This window comes from Lepisma saccharinum, chromosome 3, assembly GCF_977018435.1.
Source record: "Lepisma saccharinum chromosome 3, izLepSacc3.1, whole genome shotgun sequence".
Taxonomy (NCBI): Eukaryota; Metazoa; Arthropoda; class Insecta; order Zygentoma; family Lepismatidae; genus Lepisma; species Lepisma saccharinum.
In genome coordinates this window covers 116,259,031-116,276,104 of record NC_139231.1, presented here as the reverse complement: position 1 = coordinate 116,276,104, position 17,074 = coordinate 116,259,031, and the positions used below count along the sequence as shown (strand labels likewise).

The following is a 17,074-nucleotide window of genomic DNA, read 5'->3' as shown; positions in this document are numbered from 1 at the left end:
ACAGAGACCAACTCTACAACGAGATATTTCATTCTCTTAAACTTCCGAACACACGGGGTTGTGCTCCGACGTGGCAAAAGCGCGCACTTCTGCTACCCACCTAATTTCATGGCCCTGCGCATAGGCGCCGACTCCATGGGGCTTGGGGGGGGGGGCTCGAGCCCCCCAATGTTAACGATGTGGGGCAGAGCCCCCCTAATAATTTTGCTTAACAGGATCTAATGTATTATTTTGCTTCTCTTGTAAAGTTTACTCTGAATTGAGCCAGATGAACTTAACTTTAAATACACATTTAAAATGTTCTAGAGAGACCATCAATTTGGGGGGGCTGAGACCGCTAAACCATCAACTTTGTGGGAGGCTATGACCAGAGACAGCAAAACACATGACTTATTACTATATACTAAGTATGTAATTATGAGTATTGTTAAAATTTTTACTAAAAGAGTTTCAAAAGACGATGTGCATGAACTAGGGTAGTGGATGGGACGTTCGGGCTACAAATGACTCTCACATGACATTCAGAACGAGATCATTGATATATTAGGGAGATCTGTTTTGCGCTCCGTGGTAACAGATATTAAAAGTCAGGAATATTTTGCTATTATGGTTGACGAAACTTGTGACATATCCATCCGTGGACAATTGACATTCTGCATTCGAACTGTGAATGAAAATGTTGATATTATTGAGGAATTCATGGGCTTTTACGAGATTCCGAACACTGAGGCCAAAACTTAAAAAGGGAGAGAGCGAGTCATTAATTAATTCATTTCAGTGATAAAAGCCCCTCCAATAATTTTGACAAGTCTACGCCCCTGGCCGTGCGTTTAGTCAATAAACTCCGTAGCGGAGTGTTTACTACAACGGCTACGAAACCAGTGGTCCCAGGTTCGAATCCAGGCATGGGTGTTCTTTGTGAGTGTCCCTTCATCAATTTCATCATATCATCACTTACCCTCATCGTCGCGGTTAGGCCAAATTGGCAGAAATGCGAAGTAAAATAAACCAAATGAACCAATCTATTTTTTTTAATGCTATCGTCCCAGAGCCCGAGCGCATAAAACGGCAGATCACGCATCACGCCCTGCCGGTACAAAAGATTCCGCAGGAAGTAAGTGAGAGGTCCTTTCTCAGCTGAGAAATCTCCGCCGACCTCGGGCACGAACACGTTGCGTCAACCCGGTCAAGGTCGCCCGACGATCTGCCTCTAGACTACGGGAGTTCGTATCGATCTCGCTAGGATCCTGCACCGCAACGCAACGCATCGTCCGTCGACCGGCAGACTTTCCAAGCTTCCGACGCCCGTACTCCGGAGCTTCAGGTTCACCTTAGCGACGTTGGAGCTGCAGTCACGGCACCAGATGGTTGCGAGACTACGCCCTGTGTCCTTTTGGTGAAAATGCTCTTCCATGCACGACAAGTCAAGAACCTAAACCCATGGCTCCAGTTTCGAGTCCCGGCGTAGGCTTGGACGTTTCTTTGCGAGTGTTCTTTCTTCAATGTCAAGTCACTATTGCCAACCACGTGGCGGATTGGTTAGCGCAGCGCGCAATACGCCAGGGGTTTGGAGTTCAAATCAAGGTCTGGGCACGTGTCCTTTGTAAGTATCCCTTCATCGGTTTCATCAAATCACTCGTCGCGATTAGCCGCAAGTGATATAAAAGTGACGCTAAATAACAAAAAGAACCATCAAATCAATATTCATGAGCATGTGTGTTCCTTTTCTGAATGCCACTTCAGCAATTTTATCTATACGTTCATCCGGCCAAAGCCTCCTCGATAGAGTACTGGCTAACGCTCTTACCTTGTAATCCAGATTCCCCCGGCGAATGCATATTGAATATCGTCACAATTAGCCTAAATATGAAGAAAAAGCGACGAAAACAAGAAAATTACAGAATAACAATTCTTGCAAGGACAGACAAGTGAAGTCATCACAGGATGTCCTTTTTTTTCAGACGAGGAAGAAGAGGGAAAGCAACACTTTTTTTTTTTCAAAAACGGGCTGCCCCACCCCCTCTTAAAGCACTGCTTGTATTTGAAATTCTGGTGTTTTTGCAACGAACTTGCCTATTATAATAGGTGAAATATATTCTCATTGAAATGAAATTACAAAGATGAAATATCTAATTCCATTTTATCACAACATATTCACTTTCTGAGGAGTTGTTCCTCACTGACTCCCCGTCATTTCGGCCACTGTTTTATTGTATACAGCGTTCAATGTTGTACAATATAAGCAGACACACAATCACCTTAGCACACGTGTCAGTATTGCTTTCTTGAAAATCGATAGTCATTGTGTGTAATGCGCGCCTCATTTTAGTATATGGAATGTGACCTTCAGGAATATTTATTCATCTTCAATAGGCACAAAGCGTGTCTACCAATGTATCGTTTCCTGCAATGGCTTGACTATTTACCGGAGAAGCTTGGGTTCGATTCGCTATGAAGAACCTGTTAGTTGCCGTTTATCAAATTCGAGAAAGAGCTACACCATTTTCTTTTCGCTCAATATTAATTTTGTTACACACTGTAAAAGGTGACTTGAGAAGGTGACAGTCTAAAACCGTCAACTGCCATCCAAGTACCGTAAAACAGTCATGACCGTTTTTAAAGTATTAAAAGGTGTTACATAGTTAACCGTAATTAATTTAAATGTAATGATACTGTTTTAAATATATACCTACGATGCACACAACTGCTTCTTATATCTTATTGTCCAAGATTGATTGATTGATTTGTTGTTTTAAGTCCACTTTATGCACAGAAAGGCTAATCGGGACTGGACTTACAGTTTAAAGTGGGATCCGAACCACTATGCAATGTACCTCCAACGGGTATCGAACCCGGGAACCCTTAATTACAAGGCGATGACGCTACCACTGCGCGATCGGGGACGCCTTATTGTCCAAGAGAATATGTTAATATTTAAATTGGATTTTTTTATGTCTGTACTAAATAGCTATATGCACACAAAGACACACATTTTTACAAAACTATCTAATTTTATTCTTATTTATTGTACTAATCTACGGATACTCTTGTAGTGAGTAAAACTACAAGTTGGTCGTTGATTGGCAGAGGAATAAAGCATGGCGCTAATAATAATAGCCTATCAATTATGTTTACTGTGAAACGTCTGAAAATAATGCATTTTTAGAGTTCCCGATTCCTTCTAGATGCTAATTCCATTGTACTTTCACAGAGTATCGAACCTGAGACGCCTTAACAAAATTCAAAACTGAAACATTATAGAATCTTACTTTCTATAGAATGAGAAACAGGAGATTGGGAAAGAGAGAGTTCATGAGCTTTGCTTGCCGTGACAGACCTTGCGAACGATGTATTTCAGGAACTCTAATATCATAACGCGTGCAGAAACTGATTCGTTGGTCACGGACTTCTGAACTTACAGAAGTTCTGATGAAACAAATGAGAGAGCGTGAGAGGGAGAGGACTGAAAGAGGGGGGAAGGAAAGGAGAATAAAATAAAGGTGAGAGAGAGGGAGGAGAGAGACGGAGACGAAAAGAAAGGTGAGACAGAGGGGGAAGGGGGGAGAGGTAAAGAGAGAGAGGAGAAAGGGAGGGGAGAATGAGAAAGGCGAGACAGGAGGGAAGACAGAGTGTGAAGAAAAGGCGATAGTTATAATGAGAGGTAGAAAATACAGATCGCCATGGCGCCTGAAAAATTTCACCTGGAAACCTGAATTTTCAAATTTTTGATATTTTGAGGTCGCTTGTGGATATTTCCATTGCCTTTTTTTTTTCAAAAAAAAAATAATGAGTACTATATGTGTTTTTTTAATGTTTGTGCGATTTCTGTATCATCATTAATTCAGAATAATAAACATGTCATTATAAATTTTTGCGCTGTTGCTAGCCGAATTTTAAAATCTGCGGCCATATAGTAGACTCATCCATATATTAGAGTTATTGTATAGTTATTCATGGCCCCCCTTGGGAAGGCCATTCCGGCGCAACAATTAATTATTTTTAATCCAAACTAGCATTAATTAATAAATTAAATGTTTTAAGATATTATTTCAAAATGTGCAGCTTTATATTAGTTGGATTCATGGCTTTTCTTGCACCGTATAAAAGAAAAGACTGACTTCTGAGAAGAAGGGTCTGACGTCTGAATTATTTTAGTTATAATTGAAGAGTGAAGGGTAAATGCATTTTCAGTAGGAACGAATAAGAGAGACAAGGAGATAGATATGGCGAAAGAGAGAGAAAGAGAAGATAAGAGATAAATAGAAAGACGAAACAGAAAAGGAGAGAGAGAGAGAAAGAGAATGCGAAAGAAGAGAGTGAAAATTGAGAGAGAAGGGGAGAAGCGAAGAAAATTCAAGAGAAAAACGACAAGAGAGAGAAAGATAGTTGAGGAGAAAAGATAGAAGGTAGAAAAGACAGAGCGGGTGTTTGAAAAGGAAATAGTGGTGAGGGAGAGAAACTGAAAAGAAACAAAGAGAAAGATGGAAGTGATAGCTGAAGAAATAGAATAAATTCTCTGCTCTACATACAATTATACAATAGATTCATTTCAATATTTCAGTCCTGTTTTTATAAATGTTTGTACATAGGTTGCTATTTAGGTATCCGCAACTGGCAACACTAATGTTGCTAAGTAACATCTAATATATCCATCGTAAAGTTGGACATTTCTATGGTATATGTACCCAGAACGTTGTGCTTACGGATGCTATTTTTGTTTGTAATAATAAAATATTTATTGGTTGTGGACAAAATCCATGTACCAGTTAACAATTTATCAATTGGTATTATATACATGTATGCACATAATATTTACTCACAATTATTCCTTTTATAATAAATAGTTTCCAAATTTCATTACACTTTTACAGAATTATATTAGACTTATTAAGATTACCGAGGATGAAGGTGAAGTCATTAAACAAGGGAGTGTCAGTGGCGCTTGATGTCCACTCCTGTACAATTCCTGTAAAAATGGTTCTCTGTAAGTTTCATAAAGTTTGCATTGAAATATAATGTGGTTTGGAGTTGCAGTATATTCATTGCACAAACAAACTGGTGAAGTCACTAAATTCTCCTTGTAAAGGTGAGCTGCGGCGATAGTGTGATTTAACCTGCAGCGCATTATAGTTGTGAGGAAACTTCGGGAGAATTGAATCTGTTTAAACCAACATTCCTTTGGAATTCTTTCTTGTATAGAATAGTAGGCCTTACCGCATTGAGTGCCAATATTTGTCCACAAGCTTTGCCAGTCAGTAAATAGTATTTTTCTAGTGTGTGATTCCAAAACTACGGACGGAATCTTTATTGAAAGCGGCCGTTGGATTGTTTGATTCGCTGCATATTTTGCCAAAGTATCTGCTATATTGTTCCCTTCTATTAAAGAATGTCCAGGTGTCCAAATAAAGTTGATATCATATCCCAATCTCGTTAATTTCAGTGTGAGTATTCTTATGTTAACAATGTACCATTCCGTATGACATGACCATGATGCAAACTGTAAAGAATTTAGCTCAGAGGCTGAATCGGTTGCAATTAGAACTGACTTGAAAATTTCATCGGAGGCCAACAATGGAATTAACTCGAGAACATTTTCGAGCAATGATTTTCTACGACTTTCGACGTGGATTATCTCAACAACAGTGCATCGATCAACTCACTTCGACTTTTTGCGATGAAGCACCATCTAAAAGCACTGTATGTCACTGGTTTAGTGAATTCAATCGTGGCCGTCGTTCGCTCACGGACGAATCTAAAGAAGGCCGTCCAAAATCGGTTGTTGTGCCAGAAAACATTGATGCTGTGCGAGAACTGATAATGCAAGATCGTCATTTGACATATCGTGAGATTGAGGCATCGATGGGCATTAGCATGACTAGCATACATAAGATATTGCATGAACATTTAGCCGTGAAGATGATTTGTTCGCATTGGATCCCGCATAATTAGACAATCGCTCAAAAAAGGCTCGTGTCGATTGGTGCAAACAAATACTCACAAAATACAATCGTGGTGCTTCAAAAGCCGTGCATAACATCTACACAGGTGACGAATCTTGGATCTATGTATATGAGCCCGAAAGCAAAGAGCAGTCGACGGTGTGGGTGTTCCAAGATGAGCCAAACCCAACAAAAGTTGTTCGTTGTTGATTTAGTTTATTTTACTTCGCGTTTTGTGCCTCTTGGCTAATTTGCGAAGATGGGTATGAGTGATGAAATGATGAAATTGATGAATGGACATTCACAAACAACCAAGCCCGACCGGGATTCGAACCCGGGACCCTTGGCGTCGCAGCGTGATGTGCTAACCACTCGGCCACAGGGTCGGGCAAAAGTTGTTCGTGCAAGAAGCACTTCCAAGCAAATGGTCGCCTGTTTTTTTTGGGTGGGGGGGGGGGAAATGGACATGTGGCTACAGTGCCACTAGAGAATCGTAGAACCGTCAATTCTGAATGGTACACAACCATTTGTTTATCAGAAGTCTTTGGGGAAATCAGAAAAAAACAACCAGCTACGCAGGATCATTCTTCACCATGACAATGCGAGTTGTCACACATCGGTCCAAACAACTCAGTATTTGACTGGTAAAAACATTGAATTGATGGGTCATCCGCCGTATAGCCCTGATTTAGCACCAAATGATTTCTTTTCGTTCCGTACGTGAAGAATAAGATACGTGGTCAACGACTTTCGATGCCAGAAGAAGCGATTGATGCGTTCAAAATGCATGTTTTTGAGATACCTCAATCGGAATCGACAAAGTACTATGAGAATTGGTTCAAACGTATGCAAAAGTGCATCGATCATCATGGAGAATATTTTGAAAAACAATAAAACCATTTTCAATGATACATATTTTTTTGTCTGTTATTCCGGATACATAAATAGCAACCCTCGTATCAACTCATAGCAAAAATATCAGTGGTGATATATTTATGATGACATAAATTAGTTAATTCAAAATTTCTTATGTTACATTTAAGAAAAAGTAACGCATATAATAAAACATTAAAATGCTGATCAAAGCAAAATTTATTGCATAAAAAATATACACTAAAATCGTAACGTTTACACCCTCTCACAGGATCTTCTTCAGACGAAGATACACAATACATTTTATTTATGTATAAATAAACAATAATTTACAATAAATTTTATTTATTTATTGTGAATCTTCGTCTGAAGAACACCCTGTTAGAGGGTGCAAACGTTACGATTTTAGTGTATTTCTTTTATACAATAAATTTTGCCTTGGTCAGCATTTTTAATGTTTTATTAACATGGAAACAAGGCTCAACAGTACAGAGAAAGTATATTTCTGTGCTTAACAGTGTTAACCATATACAGTGGTGGCCAAAAGTCTGGAAAATGCTTTAAGAAATCTCTATTTTTGGCTTTCACATACAAATAAATTTTATGTCCTTCTATTCTTTTGTTTTCTATTAGCCTACATATTCATACAAGTGGCAGGATATTATATCACTGGTTTCTGTAAATAATATTATATTTTTCTTCTTCTTCTTCTTCTTCTTATGCAAAGGTTGGTTTCTCATTTGAACTATATATAATTTTATCAATGACTTCAAAGCTTATTCTGATGTAGCAAACAATATTATAAGGGTATTATTGAGTGCATTGTTGAAGTTTCTGTTGCAACATTTTTGACTTTATTTGTTTTTACTGTGAGCATATTTTTGCTTGATAAATACCAGTGATTGTTGTTGCGAAACAGTGGATATCTGTGAATTGAGAAGGTACAGTACAGCTGTATTCTGAACACTTGTTAGTGGGATTTGAAAATTAAAAGTGGAAGGGGGAGGAGAGACTTCCTTTTAGTTTTGTGTGTGTGTGTTGTTTTTATCTATTCTCGTTTTTATACAAATATAATTTAGTGCTAGTGTGTTAACTAGTGTGTATTTTCAACACCTGCACCTGTGTTTCCGCGAATAATGTTGGCAAGAAGATAAAAGGGATCTGAACTGAGCCCAGAGACCAGGGCCCAGATCAGCATATTGCATCAAGAGGGTAAGTCAAAATCCTAAATTGCAGCCCAATTCAAGATAGCTCCAAGTACTGTCACTGAATAGAATTCAAGAAATCGGTTCATTCAAGTCTCGCACACGAAATGGCAGGCCACGTGTTACGTCTGATCGAACAGACACAGCAATTGTTAGATTATGCAAACAATTTCCCAAAACTACTACTGCTAAAATATGATCAAACCCTCCAGAAGACAACAAATGCCGAACCATTAGACGTAGAATGTTTGATGCAGGTCTGAAATCCTACACTCCAGCAAAGAAGCCGAAACTATCACAAAAAAATATCACTGATCGTATAAAATTTTGTCGTCGTTACATGGCTTGGACAGCAGAGGATTGGGAATCAGTGATGTTTTCTGATGAATCAACATTTACTCAGTTTTTCCATTATAATAAATATGTAAGATGCCCCAAAAACAAAAGGTATGACCAACGTTATGTCGTCCCTACTGTGAAGCAAGCAGAAAAAGTAATGGTCTGGGGTTGTATTTCCGCAAAAGGACGTGGATAATACCAAGGAAAACTACCATAAATGGAGAGGTGTATCTACAGATCCTTCAACACAAGCTTGCAGCTGTTATGGACATTCATCAGTGTACTTATTTTAAACAAAATGGAGTTACTTGCCACGGCAATAAGAAAGTGAAATCCTGGCTAACCTCGCGCGACTACCAGTTGCTCCATCCATGGCCAGGCAGTTCACCAGATCTAAACATCTTAGAAAATGCATGGTCCATCATGAAGATGAAGGTCTCGGAGAAGTTCCCAACGTCATACAATGACCTGGTACAAAAATCAAGGAAGTATGGGTCACTGAAATTACGTCAGATTACTGTCAACGCTTGGTACACTCTATGCCCAAACGGATATTGGAAGTGTTAAAAAACAAAGGACATGCTTCAAAATACTAGAGTATGGAAGTTATGATAATTTGTATCTATATTTGTTCAAGTAATCTTATAGTATACATTTTAAAAACAAAATGTAAAATTTCATCAATTGTATCAAGTGTGAGAGAATTAAAAAGTATGAATAATTGAAAATTTTGATGATTTTCCAGACTTTTGGCCACCACTGTAGTAACGTAAAATGATAGCAATTACATTGGAAGAGTAACGCTTGCCTCGCTACAATATTTAGCATATTACACGGTAGCGAATTTTACGACTTTCCACTTCCTTAGCTCTTTTAATCCGCTTTAAGCAACTGAAGCTGGGCGAAACCCATTAACACGTCATAACAGACGACGCCTTGTGTGCAGTGTGGCATTGGAGCGCCCTCTGACGCCATGAAACGCTGAGAATACCAATCGATCTGAAATGCGTGCACATGCCTAGGTGGCATTTTGTGGGCCTTATTTATAGGAGCAGTAGGCTCCCAGAGCGCACAGCGAAAGGTCAGGGCATGTGTGCATATGCACTGCTTCTATTTCCAGACTTAATTCAAAGGCTAGATGCACAAAGATATGAGCAATGATAGATAGGCACTGAGATATCGAACCGGTTATGTGATATCGATTGCTGACAATCTATTGTTAAGCTCTCTGAAATAGTTTGCGGCTTTAGTACAAAGTGTTCAAACCAAATATAATTTAGAACTGCAACCATATTGGCTAACGAAAATTTTAAGTTTCGAAAGTTAAAACAGAAATTATATGGGTAATAATTTGTCATTATACAGGGTGTCCGAGCTAGAGGTAAACAAAAATAACTGCTCATAATGCGAAAACTACTCCTTATATTGTCTCGTAGTGAAGCTCAGTGTATAGACCATCGATCACTGATTCCAGTAGTTCACTTGCACGATCAAGTTGTTCAGTCACGCATGCGCAGAAACTGCCTGGCCACCGAGATCTCTAGATTTGCCACCATTAGACTTGTTTGCATGGGGTTTCATTGAAGATATAGTGTACAAGAGGAAAGTTCACGATTTGGGTGATTTGAGACAGCGTATCGTTGCGCTAATAACGCCTCAAATGCTGGTCAACACTTGGCATGAGCTTGAGTATCGTTTGGATATGTCGAGCTACAAATGTTGCCCACGTTGAGGTGTATAGCTCGACCACAAGGAAAAAAAAACCTTCCGTCCAAAGCGTTCGCGCAACTTCCCTGCCGTTATCGGTGTTCGGGGCAGTGTTGCCAGGTCAGATTTGAAAAATTCGGGAGATTGTTCCTTGGATGATCTAATAGAAGAGGATGAACGACGTTCTTGGGGGGGAAGGGCGGCATAGTTGTGCGCACTGGGGGGGGGGGCAAGGGGGAGTGGCGCGCATTGTTTACGGTGTAAACGTCACAGATACTTTTGTAACAATGGTGCTAAACCCAGCACTCTGTGTTTGGCGAAAATATACCGAAGATCTCCATTTCAGGAGTGGACATGTTTCAAACAAAAGAAAGTAAACCGCCCGAAGGAACCGACCAACATCTTTCATCTCTTCCGCATTTTCCGGTTAGAGGGTGCGTGGAAAACACCCTCAAATTTGCCCTTTCTCAGCATCGACACAAGGGGTTGGGATGCCTCTATTATCGCGAGGAATTTTTATGACAGGAAATGGTAGAAAGTTGTGTTCACAGATGAAGCTAACGTGCCGCCTTTCGTTGTCACATCTCCCCTCCATGTTCAAGTAAAGATGAGCAGGAAACGTGTTTTTGAGCTGGCCGTCGGAGGTGCCTTAGCAATAGTTTATTATGGAATCCTACCGAGAAATCAATAGGTCTGGCAACACTGACGTTGGCGACTCTGAAGGCTCCTTCCTCCTGTCTTTTTCCCCCACCCGCCAGCGCGATGGGGTCTGCGCAGGTTTCTTTCCTTGTGGTTCCACTATACCAGCGTACACAAAATCTTTCCGACTTACTTTGTACAAAACCGGGACAAGTAAGTTAATAAACTTTACGTATGCTAAAATATTTGTGTATTTTTGTATAACTCTTGCCCGGATACCCTGTATATTGATAGTCAAAATATTTTTTTGAAAAAAATAATAACTTGAGGAGGGGCGATCGCGACTTACCCCCTTTCAGTGTCGCTACTCTTGCCTGTCAAAAGAGATGATTCTTTTTAAGATACTTGTATAGTCATGGACACTTCTGGGTTGTAACCAATGTGCGAATTAACGAGGGGGGGGGGGTTGCTGGTGTTTTCTCCTCCACAAAATCTTTTATCGCCGGCAAAAGAAAATTATTTTTATCCCTACCAGGCATGTTTTCATCCTTCTCGAAGAAAATGGAATTGATAACATATAGTGCATGTTTAACAATGTGTAACGAACACAATTGAAAAATCATTCGTATCCATTAATGGTCCATTCATGAAAGATTTCCCTGTCGAAAGAATGCAGCCTTGGGGATTAAAAGAAGGACACCATTCTGTAAATGTACAACTCCCGAGCTGAGAAACAAGTTTTCATGGGATAGTGCTGATATTTTACAGGTATTAAAGTATTCACACGAAACTGTCTTCAGTTGGTGTTTTAAGTCCTCTTTATGGACAGTAAGGCTAATCGGGCCGGACTTACGGTTTAAAGTAGGATCGGAGTCACTGTACCATGTGCCTCCACCGGGTTTCGAACCCGGGACCCCTTGATTACAATGCGACGATGCTACCATTGCGCCATAGGGGAGGCCCTCACAAGAAACTTGTAGGCAGGTGAAATGGACGTTACGTTTGAATTTGCCAATAGAAATTTGGTCAAGTTTCTGGCGTTATACTACGTAGTTAGATAGCTATTTATTTTTGTGTCAGAGTTTGAATTTTCTTAGAATGTAAATAAATGTACTAACGTAAGTGTTTCTAAGTTACGTTTAAATGTTATGTTATGATTTTGCGACCTAGTTTATAACTATTGTTCTAAGGTAAGACATACAAATTTGCATACCCCCTCCCCCAAAAAATCTACCTTCCGAAAGTAAGGCACAAACCCGTCAATGAGTGACCCCCTCCCAAAGCAAAAAGCTTAATTCCCACAATTGTAACTATCCCATTGAAAGCCAATGGGACTGGACCCATACTAAGTACGAAACATCGGTACTAAAACAATAACTAATAGTAATACTACAAATCTCACGTGCAGCAATTATCGCATTAATCGTCCCACAGACTAATTAATAATCCATGGAAGTACAGTGTCGGTCGTTACGATGCCGTAATTAAAATGCTGCCTTACAAGAGATTGTTTATTGCAGTTTCCGACTTCATTAATTATTCAGTCGTATTTTTGTCCTTCAGCTCCTGGTGTTCGGCACGCGAGATCGTTGCCTCACATCTCTTACTCGAGGACTAATTGCTATTTCTTTTTCCTCTCTTGAAGACGCTGTTCTTCCGGCGACTGAGCTCTGAGAAATGGTTACCTTCCGCTACCTTGACCTTTCTCCAAGCTCTAAAACCAATAGACCAAAGGTCACTGATGGTTTCCCAAGGGGCGTCGCTAACAACCAAGCGGGGGTGGGCTCTGGCTCCCAGCGAAATAAAGTTTGCGCACTTAAATGGCCTAGAAGAGAGGGAGGGAGAAATAAGGAAGCGAGAAAATATGAGAGACAGAAATGAAGACAATAGATTTCAAAGAGAGAAACTTAGAAAAGATAGGGATGAAGAAAGAGAGAAAGAAACAGTAGAATAAAAAGAGAGAAAAGAGATAGATAAACAGATGAGTAAAGAAGGAAAGAGAGAGAAAGGGAGAAACAGAAAAAGAGGGGGAAAGAGCGCTTGAAAACAGGAAAAGAAACAGGGAGGAAGGATAAAAACAGTGGAGAAGAGAGATTACTTACACATCAGAGCCGACCTGATGATATTTTGTCCACCCTAGGATCACCCAGATTGGTAAAACAGACACCAGATGCGTACAGATACTTTCGGCTGTGTTTATTTTCACCTAGATTTTTTTAACGTTAGCAAATTACTAGTTCTTTACTATTTCATGTGCTTGATTGCGTAGTCATTTAGAGCAGTAAGATAGTTTGATAATTCTGGTTCAACCATCTGAACATATGGGGCCCGTCAAGTATCTGAGCGATGCTCGCCAAGCTAGATTTTCGCTCATTGAGCAGGCAGATAATTTACTTGACGCTGTGTGCTCATTGATCAAAATATCAGTGCCTTTGAATAATCTGTGATCATGTGGCTGCGTCGAGTGGACAAGATTTCAGTGTTTGAAAAGTTGTTAATAATGGAAATAGAATAGTTGATGTGAACAAAACTGTCGAAATTTTCAATTTCACACCCTTGCACAACTTCCCAAAACAACAGTGTATATTTAATTATTTTTTATTTGTAATAAACAACACTTTCATTTTAATACAATTACAAAAACTGAATTATTACATTTCCTTTTGTTACTTAACTTTCCCTGTAATTACGTTATATCGCAAGCCGTTAATCATATATTTCCTCATTGGTCGCCAACCCGCCATCCTCGTACAGTCTTCCTCTTCTTCCCTTTGCCTCACGAGATCGAAACACAAAAACACTATATTCTGTGGTTCAAACCTGTGACGAGCAAGGTTCAAGTTCGCTCAGCGATCAAGTGAACAGGTCTCGCGGAGCAACGCCTATTTGGCCGTCAAGTAGCTGAGCGATCACGTTGCTCGCTGAGCACTCAGATACTGACGCGCCCCAGATGTTGATCTTACAACAAGATGCTGTATTCAGGAGCATTCCCAGAAAGAAAAGTTGAAAGGGGGAGGGGCATTGATGAAGTTTCCACTGTAACATAAATCAGTAAGTAAATTGCAAATTACACCATTTCATGGAGGCAAACAGGGAGAACGTGGAATTAATGTGATCAGCACCACGCCACGGTTGTCTTTACCCCCCCCCCCAGTTATCTATTTTTTTTATGAGAGGCTGGCTGAGCCCCAGAAACGTCTTATGTAGGGGCATGGCATGAAACGTCACCACGTGAGATCACCTACCCGAGGAATCGAACCTGGGTCTCCCCGATAGAATAGTGGTAACGTCGTTACCTTGCAGTCAGAGGGAGGGGGGTGGGTTCGATACCCAGTGGAGGAATATAATGGTTCGAATCCTACTTTAAACTCTATATCAAATCTTAGTGCCATGGCTTTATAACATGCGCAACAACTGCCATTCGAACAACCAATGGGATTTCTCAGAACCACGTTTATTTGTTTACACTGACTTCTTTCTTATAGCGAACACGGCCTCTACGATGGTGGTAACGTCGTCGCCTTGTATTCAAGAAGTCCCGGGTTCGATACCCGGTGGAGGCACATTGCACAGTGGTTCTGATCCCACTTTAAACTGTAGGCCCAGTCTCGATTAGCCTAACGATGCACACAGCGGATACAAGATACATTAATTTTAATCCTGGTAAGTTGATTATTTCCACAACATGTTATTAATCCACAAGACTTTCCACCAGCGAAATCTGTCCTCATTCTATAGTTTCTGATAAAGATCTAGTCTCAGTGTGGCGTGACAATTGCAAACAAAAGAAGTGCTAACGCACCGAAAATTTGCTATTCAATCGATTAGTTTTGTAAGAAATAACAAACATCAGGTACATACATAGTCGCTGAAGTAAAAATAATGCTAATATCAGCAACTAAGGAAAGAATAAGTGGACATTCCTTTGTTCTGTTTCAACACGGAGCACTTTACGTTTATTCTGCATATTCGCCAGTTCAAGCTAAAAAGATATATGCAGGAATATAAGGAGAATAGGAATGATTGTTATTTGCTTACTAAATCTGGAGCTGTGTCACTAGGATGATGGATTACGTAACAAAACTACCATACAGTGAAACACCGGAAATCTCTTCCAGGAAGAATTTCTGTCACCGAAATTTGTTCTTAATTCATAACAGTGGATAGCGGGCCTGTACAATCAGCAGCGTCGGCAAGAGTTGACGTAAGTGGGCTATGACCCATCCTGACAAAATATAATAGGCAACTTTCGTTTCAAGAAGAAAAAATGTTTCGATAATAATTAATATGATGCAAAATCTTTGAATATGATTATTCATGATTTCTAGTTTCGGAGCGACCTCTATTAACTTGTTGATCATGAAGGTAAGAATGTAATATTTATTTGATTGTGTATAATTTTTAAAATAATATTTACACTTATTTTTATTTATCTTTGTTTGGATCACGTGATGCTAATGTGAACTGTGGACAGTAAAATGCATACTTATTTGATGAAGTGACTGACCCAAATGTTTGAAAGCCGCCCAATGGCCGGAACTACAATTTTACATGACTTCCAAGTGACGAAATTTCAAATATTGCATTCGGAACTCTTGATTGATTACAAGCCGATTTACATTCAGCACTGAGCGGAGGGTGGATTAGGACAACAAGGTCTGCAGGGCATCCCCGATGGCGTAGTGGTAATTAAGGAGGTCCTGGGTTCAATCTCCGGTGGAAGCACATTATACAGTGAACCGAATCCCACTTTAAATTGTAGGTCCAGTCCCAATAAGTAAATTTAATTTACTAATTAGTACACAAGTAATTAGTAAATTAAAATATTTGCGCTTTTGTGCGGTCTGACGTATTACGTCACACAACAATAACTTCCATTACAGGGATAATTAAGAATATATAAATTGTTCAATAGTTAATATTTCATTCCAGTTTGCAACCTACGTGGTTTCGATCCTCTCTATTTACATTCCCGTTATTTCTCTCCATCATGATCTGTTCTTTCCTCTTCTTTAGTGACTTCTTGCTTTTGTGTCTTTCTTCCCTTTATCTTCTCATCTCATATGGACTTAAAATTGCAAGTTTCCGGCTGTGGTAAGGGCACTATCAAGCTATTCTTTAAGTGCCATTATTCTAAAGGGGACAGTGTGGGACATGACCTCCCCAGAAAAGCTTTTGCCCCCTATCTTAGGCATAGACATGATTCGGAGGTATTTGGTAGAAAAATACATTGCAGAAAATGTGTTCTTGCTTAAAACAAAATAGAACCCACATACCTACGTATAAAAAGCATTCCTTATACTTTGTGTGTCAACCTTTCTCCTCAGTATTAGCTCTAAGCAAGAATAGATTTTTCCGAAACACATTTCTTGGATAATCAGAACTTGACGAGACCGAAACTTACTGTAAAATGCTTCTGTCGGGAATCGAACCCAGGATTCCTTAATTATAAAGTTTCATTTAAAACTGTTTTCAGTCCACTTTATGCTTAGATAGGCTTATAGACACTGGACCTACATAAGGTTCAAGTCGGATCAGAGCCTCCGGCAACCTAACCTGTGGCCCATTGATTACAGGGCGACGGTGTTACTCAGCCATTGATTTCAAAGCAAGAGTTTAACCACTACGCTGTAAGAGGAGCTGTGAGAGATATTCGGCAGTGTTGTCATTGTGACGGAAAATTAACGTGACCGGTACTCACCGTAAACAACTGTCTCGTCCAAAATATTGATCTTCTTCTTGCAAAACCTAGCAAGAATCAGACACAGTAGAGTCCGAAGGAAGTAGGGGAGTTCCAGGCACACGTATAGAAGCACCACACACGCCAGAATCCCGACGACAATGTAACATATCAGCATATCTTGCGGAGTTGCACAGGCTGCCATCGCCGGCACGCCGCTGTCCCTGTCACTTCGCGCATAAGCGATTTGCACGGCACTGGACACAGCAGCTGATTCCGGCGAGCTCTCGCCGGCATGGAGCGACACGCGAGTCCTCTGGAGGCGGTTTCTTGAACTACCGCTTCGCCTTGAAGTGCAGGCTGGACCATGTGAGAAAAAAAACTTGCCGACTTGGGTAAATTGTTCAGTGCTCTCTCTTTTTCTCCTTTCTTTCAAGTCCTTTGCTTCCCTTTTTTACGTCTCTCTCTCTCATTCCATTTCTATCTCCTTCTCAATTTATTCTTTCCTCTCTCTCTCAGCACAATTTCTGCTGATTTACCATGAGCCTTGTAATCAGTGCGCCCATCAAAAAAAAAAAAAATGTAAGCCCCCTCTGCCTCCCATTTCACTTTTCTGCTTGAAACACCCACTGGCGTAAAAAGAGGGGGTTAATGGGCTACAGCCCCTCCGAAATTTTGAGAAAATCAACATT

The 17,074-nt window shown here is 40.1% G+C and overlaps 1 protein-coding gene across 1 annotated transcript in view; it reads right to left on the bottom strand.

Annotated features, from left to right (window-relative positions):
- Positions 1 to 16,628, bottom strand: part of LOC145985339 (protein THEM6-like) — a 52,471-nt gene extending 35,843 nt beyond the window's left edge. The window contains exon 1 of the mRNA XM_083119234.1: positions 16,404 to 16,628. Coding sequence (XP_082975360.1) covers positions 16,404 to 16,587 — 184 coding nt within the window. The 5' untranslated portion in view covers positions 16,588 to 16,628. The remainder of the gene's footprint in view (positions 1 to 16,403) is intronic.
- Between the last annotated feature and the right edge of the window lie 446 nt (positions 16,629 to 17,074).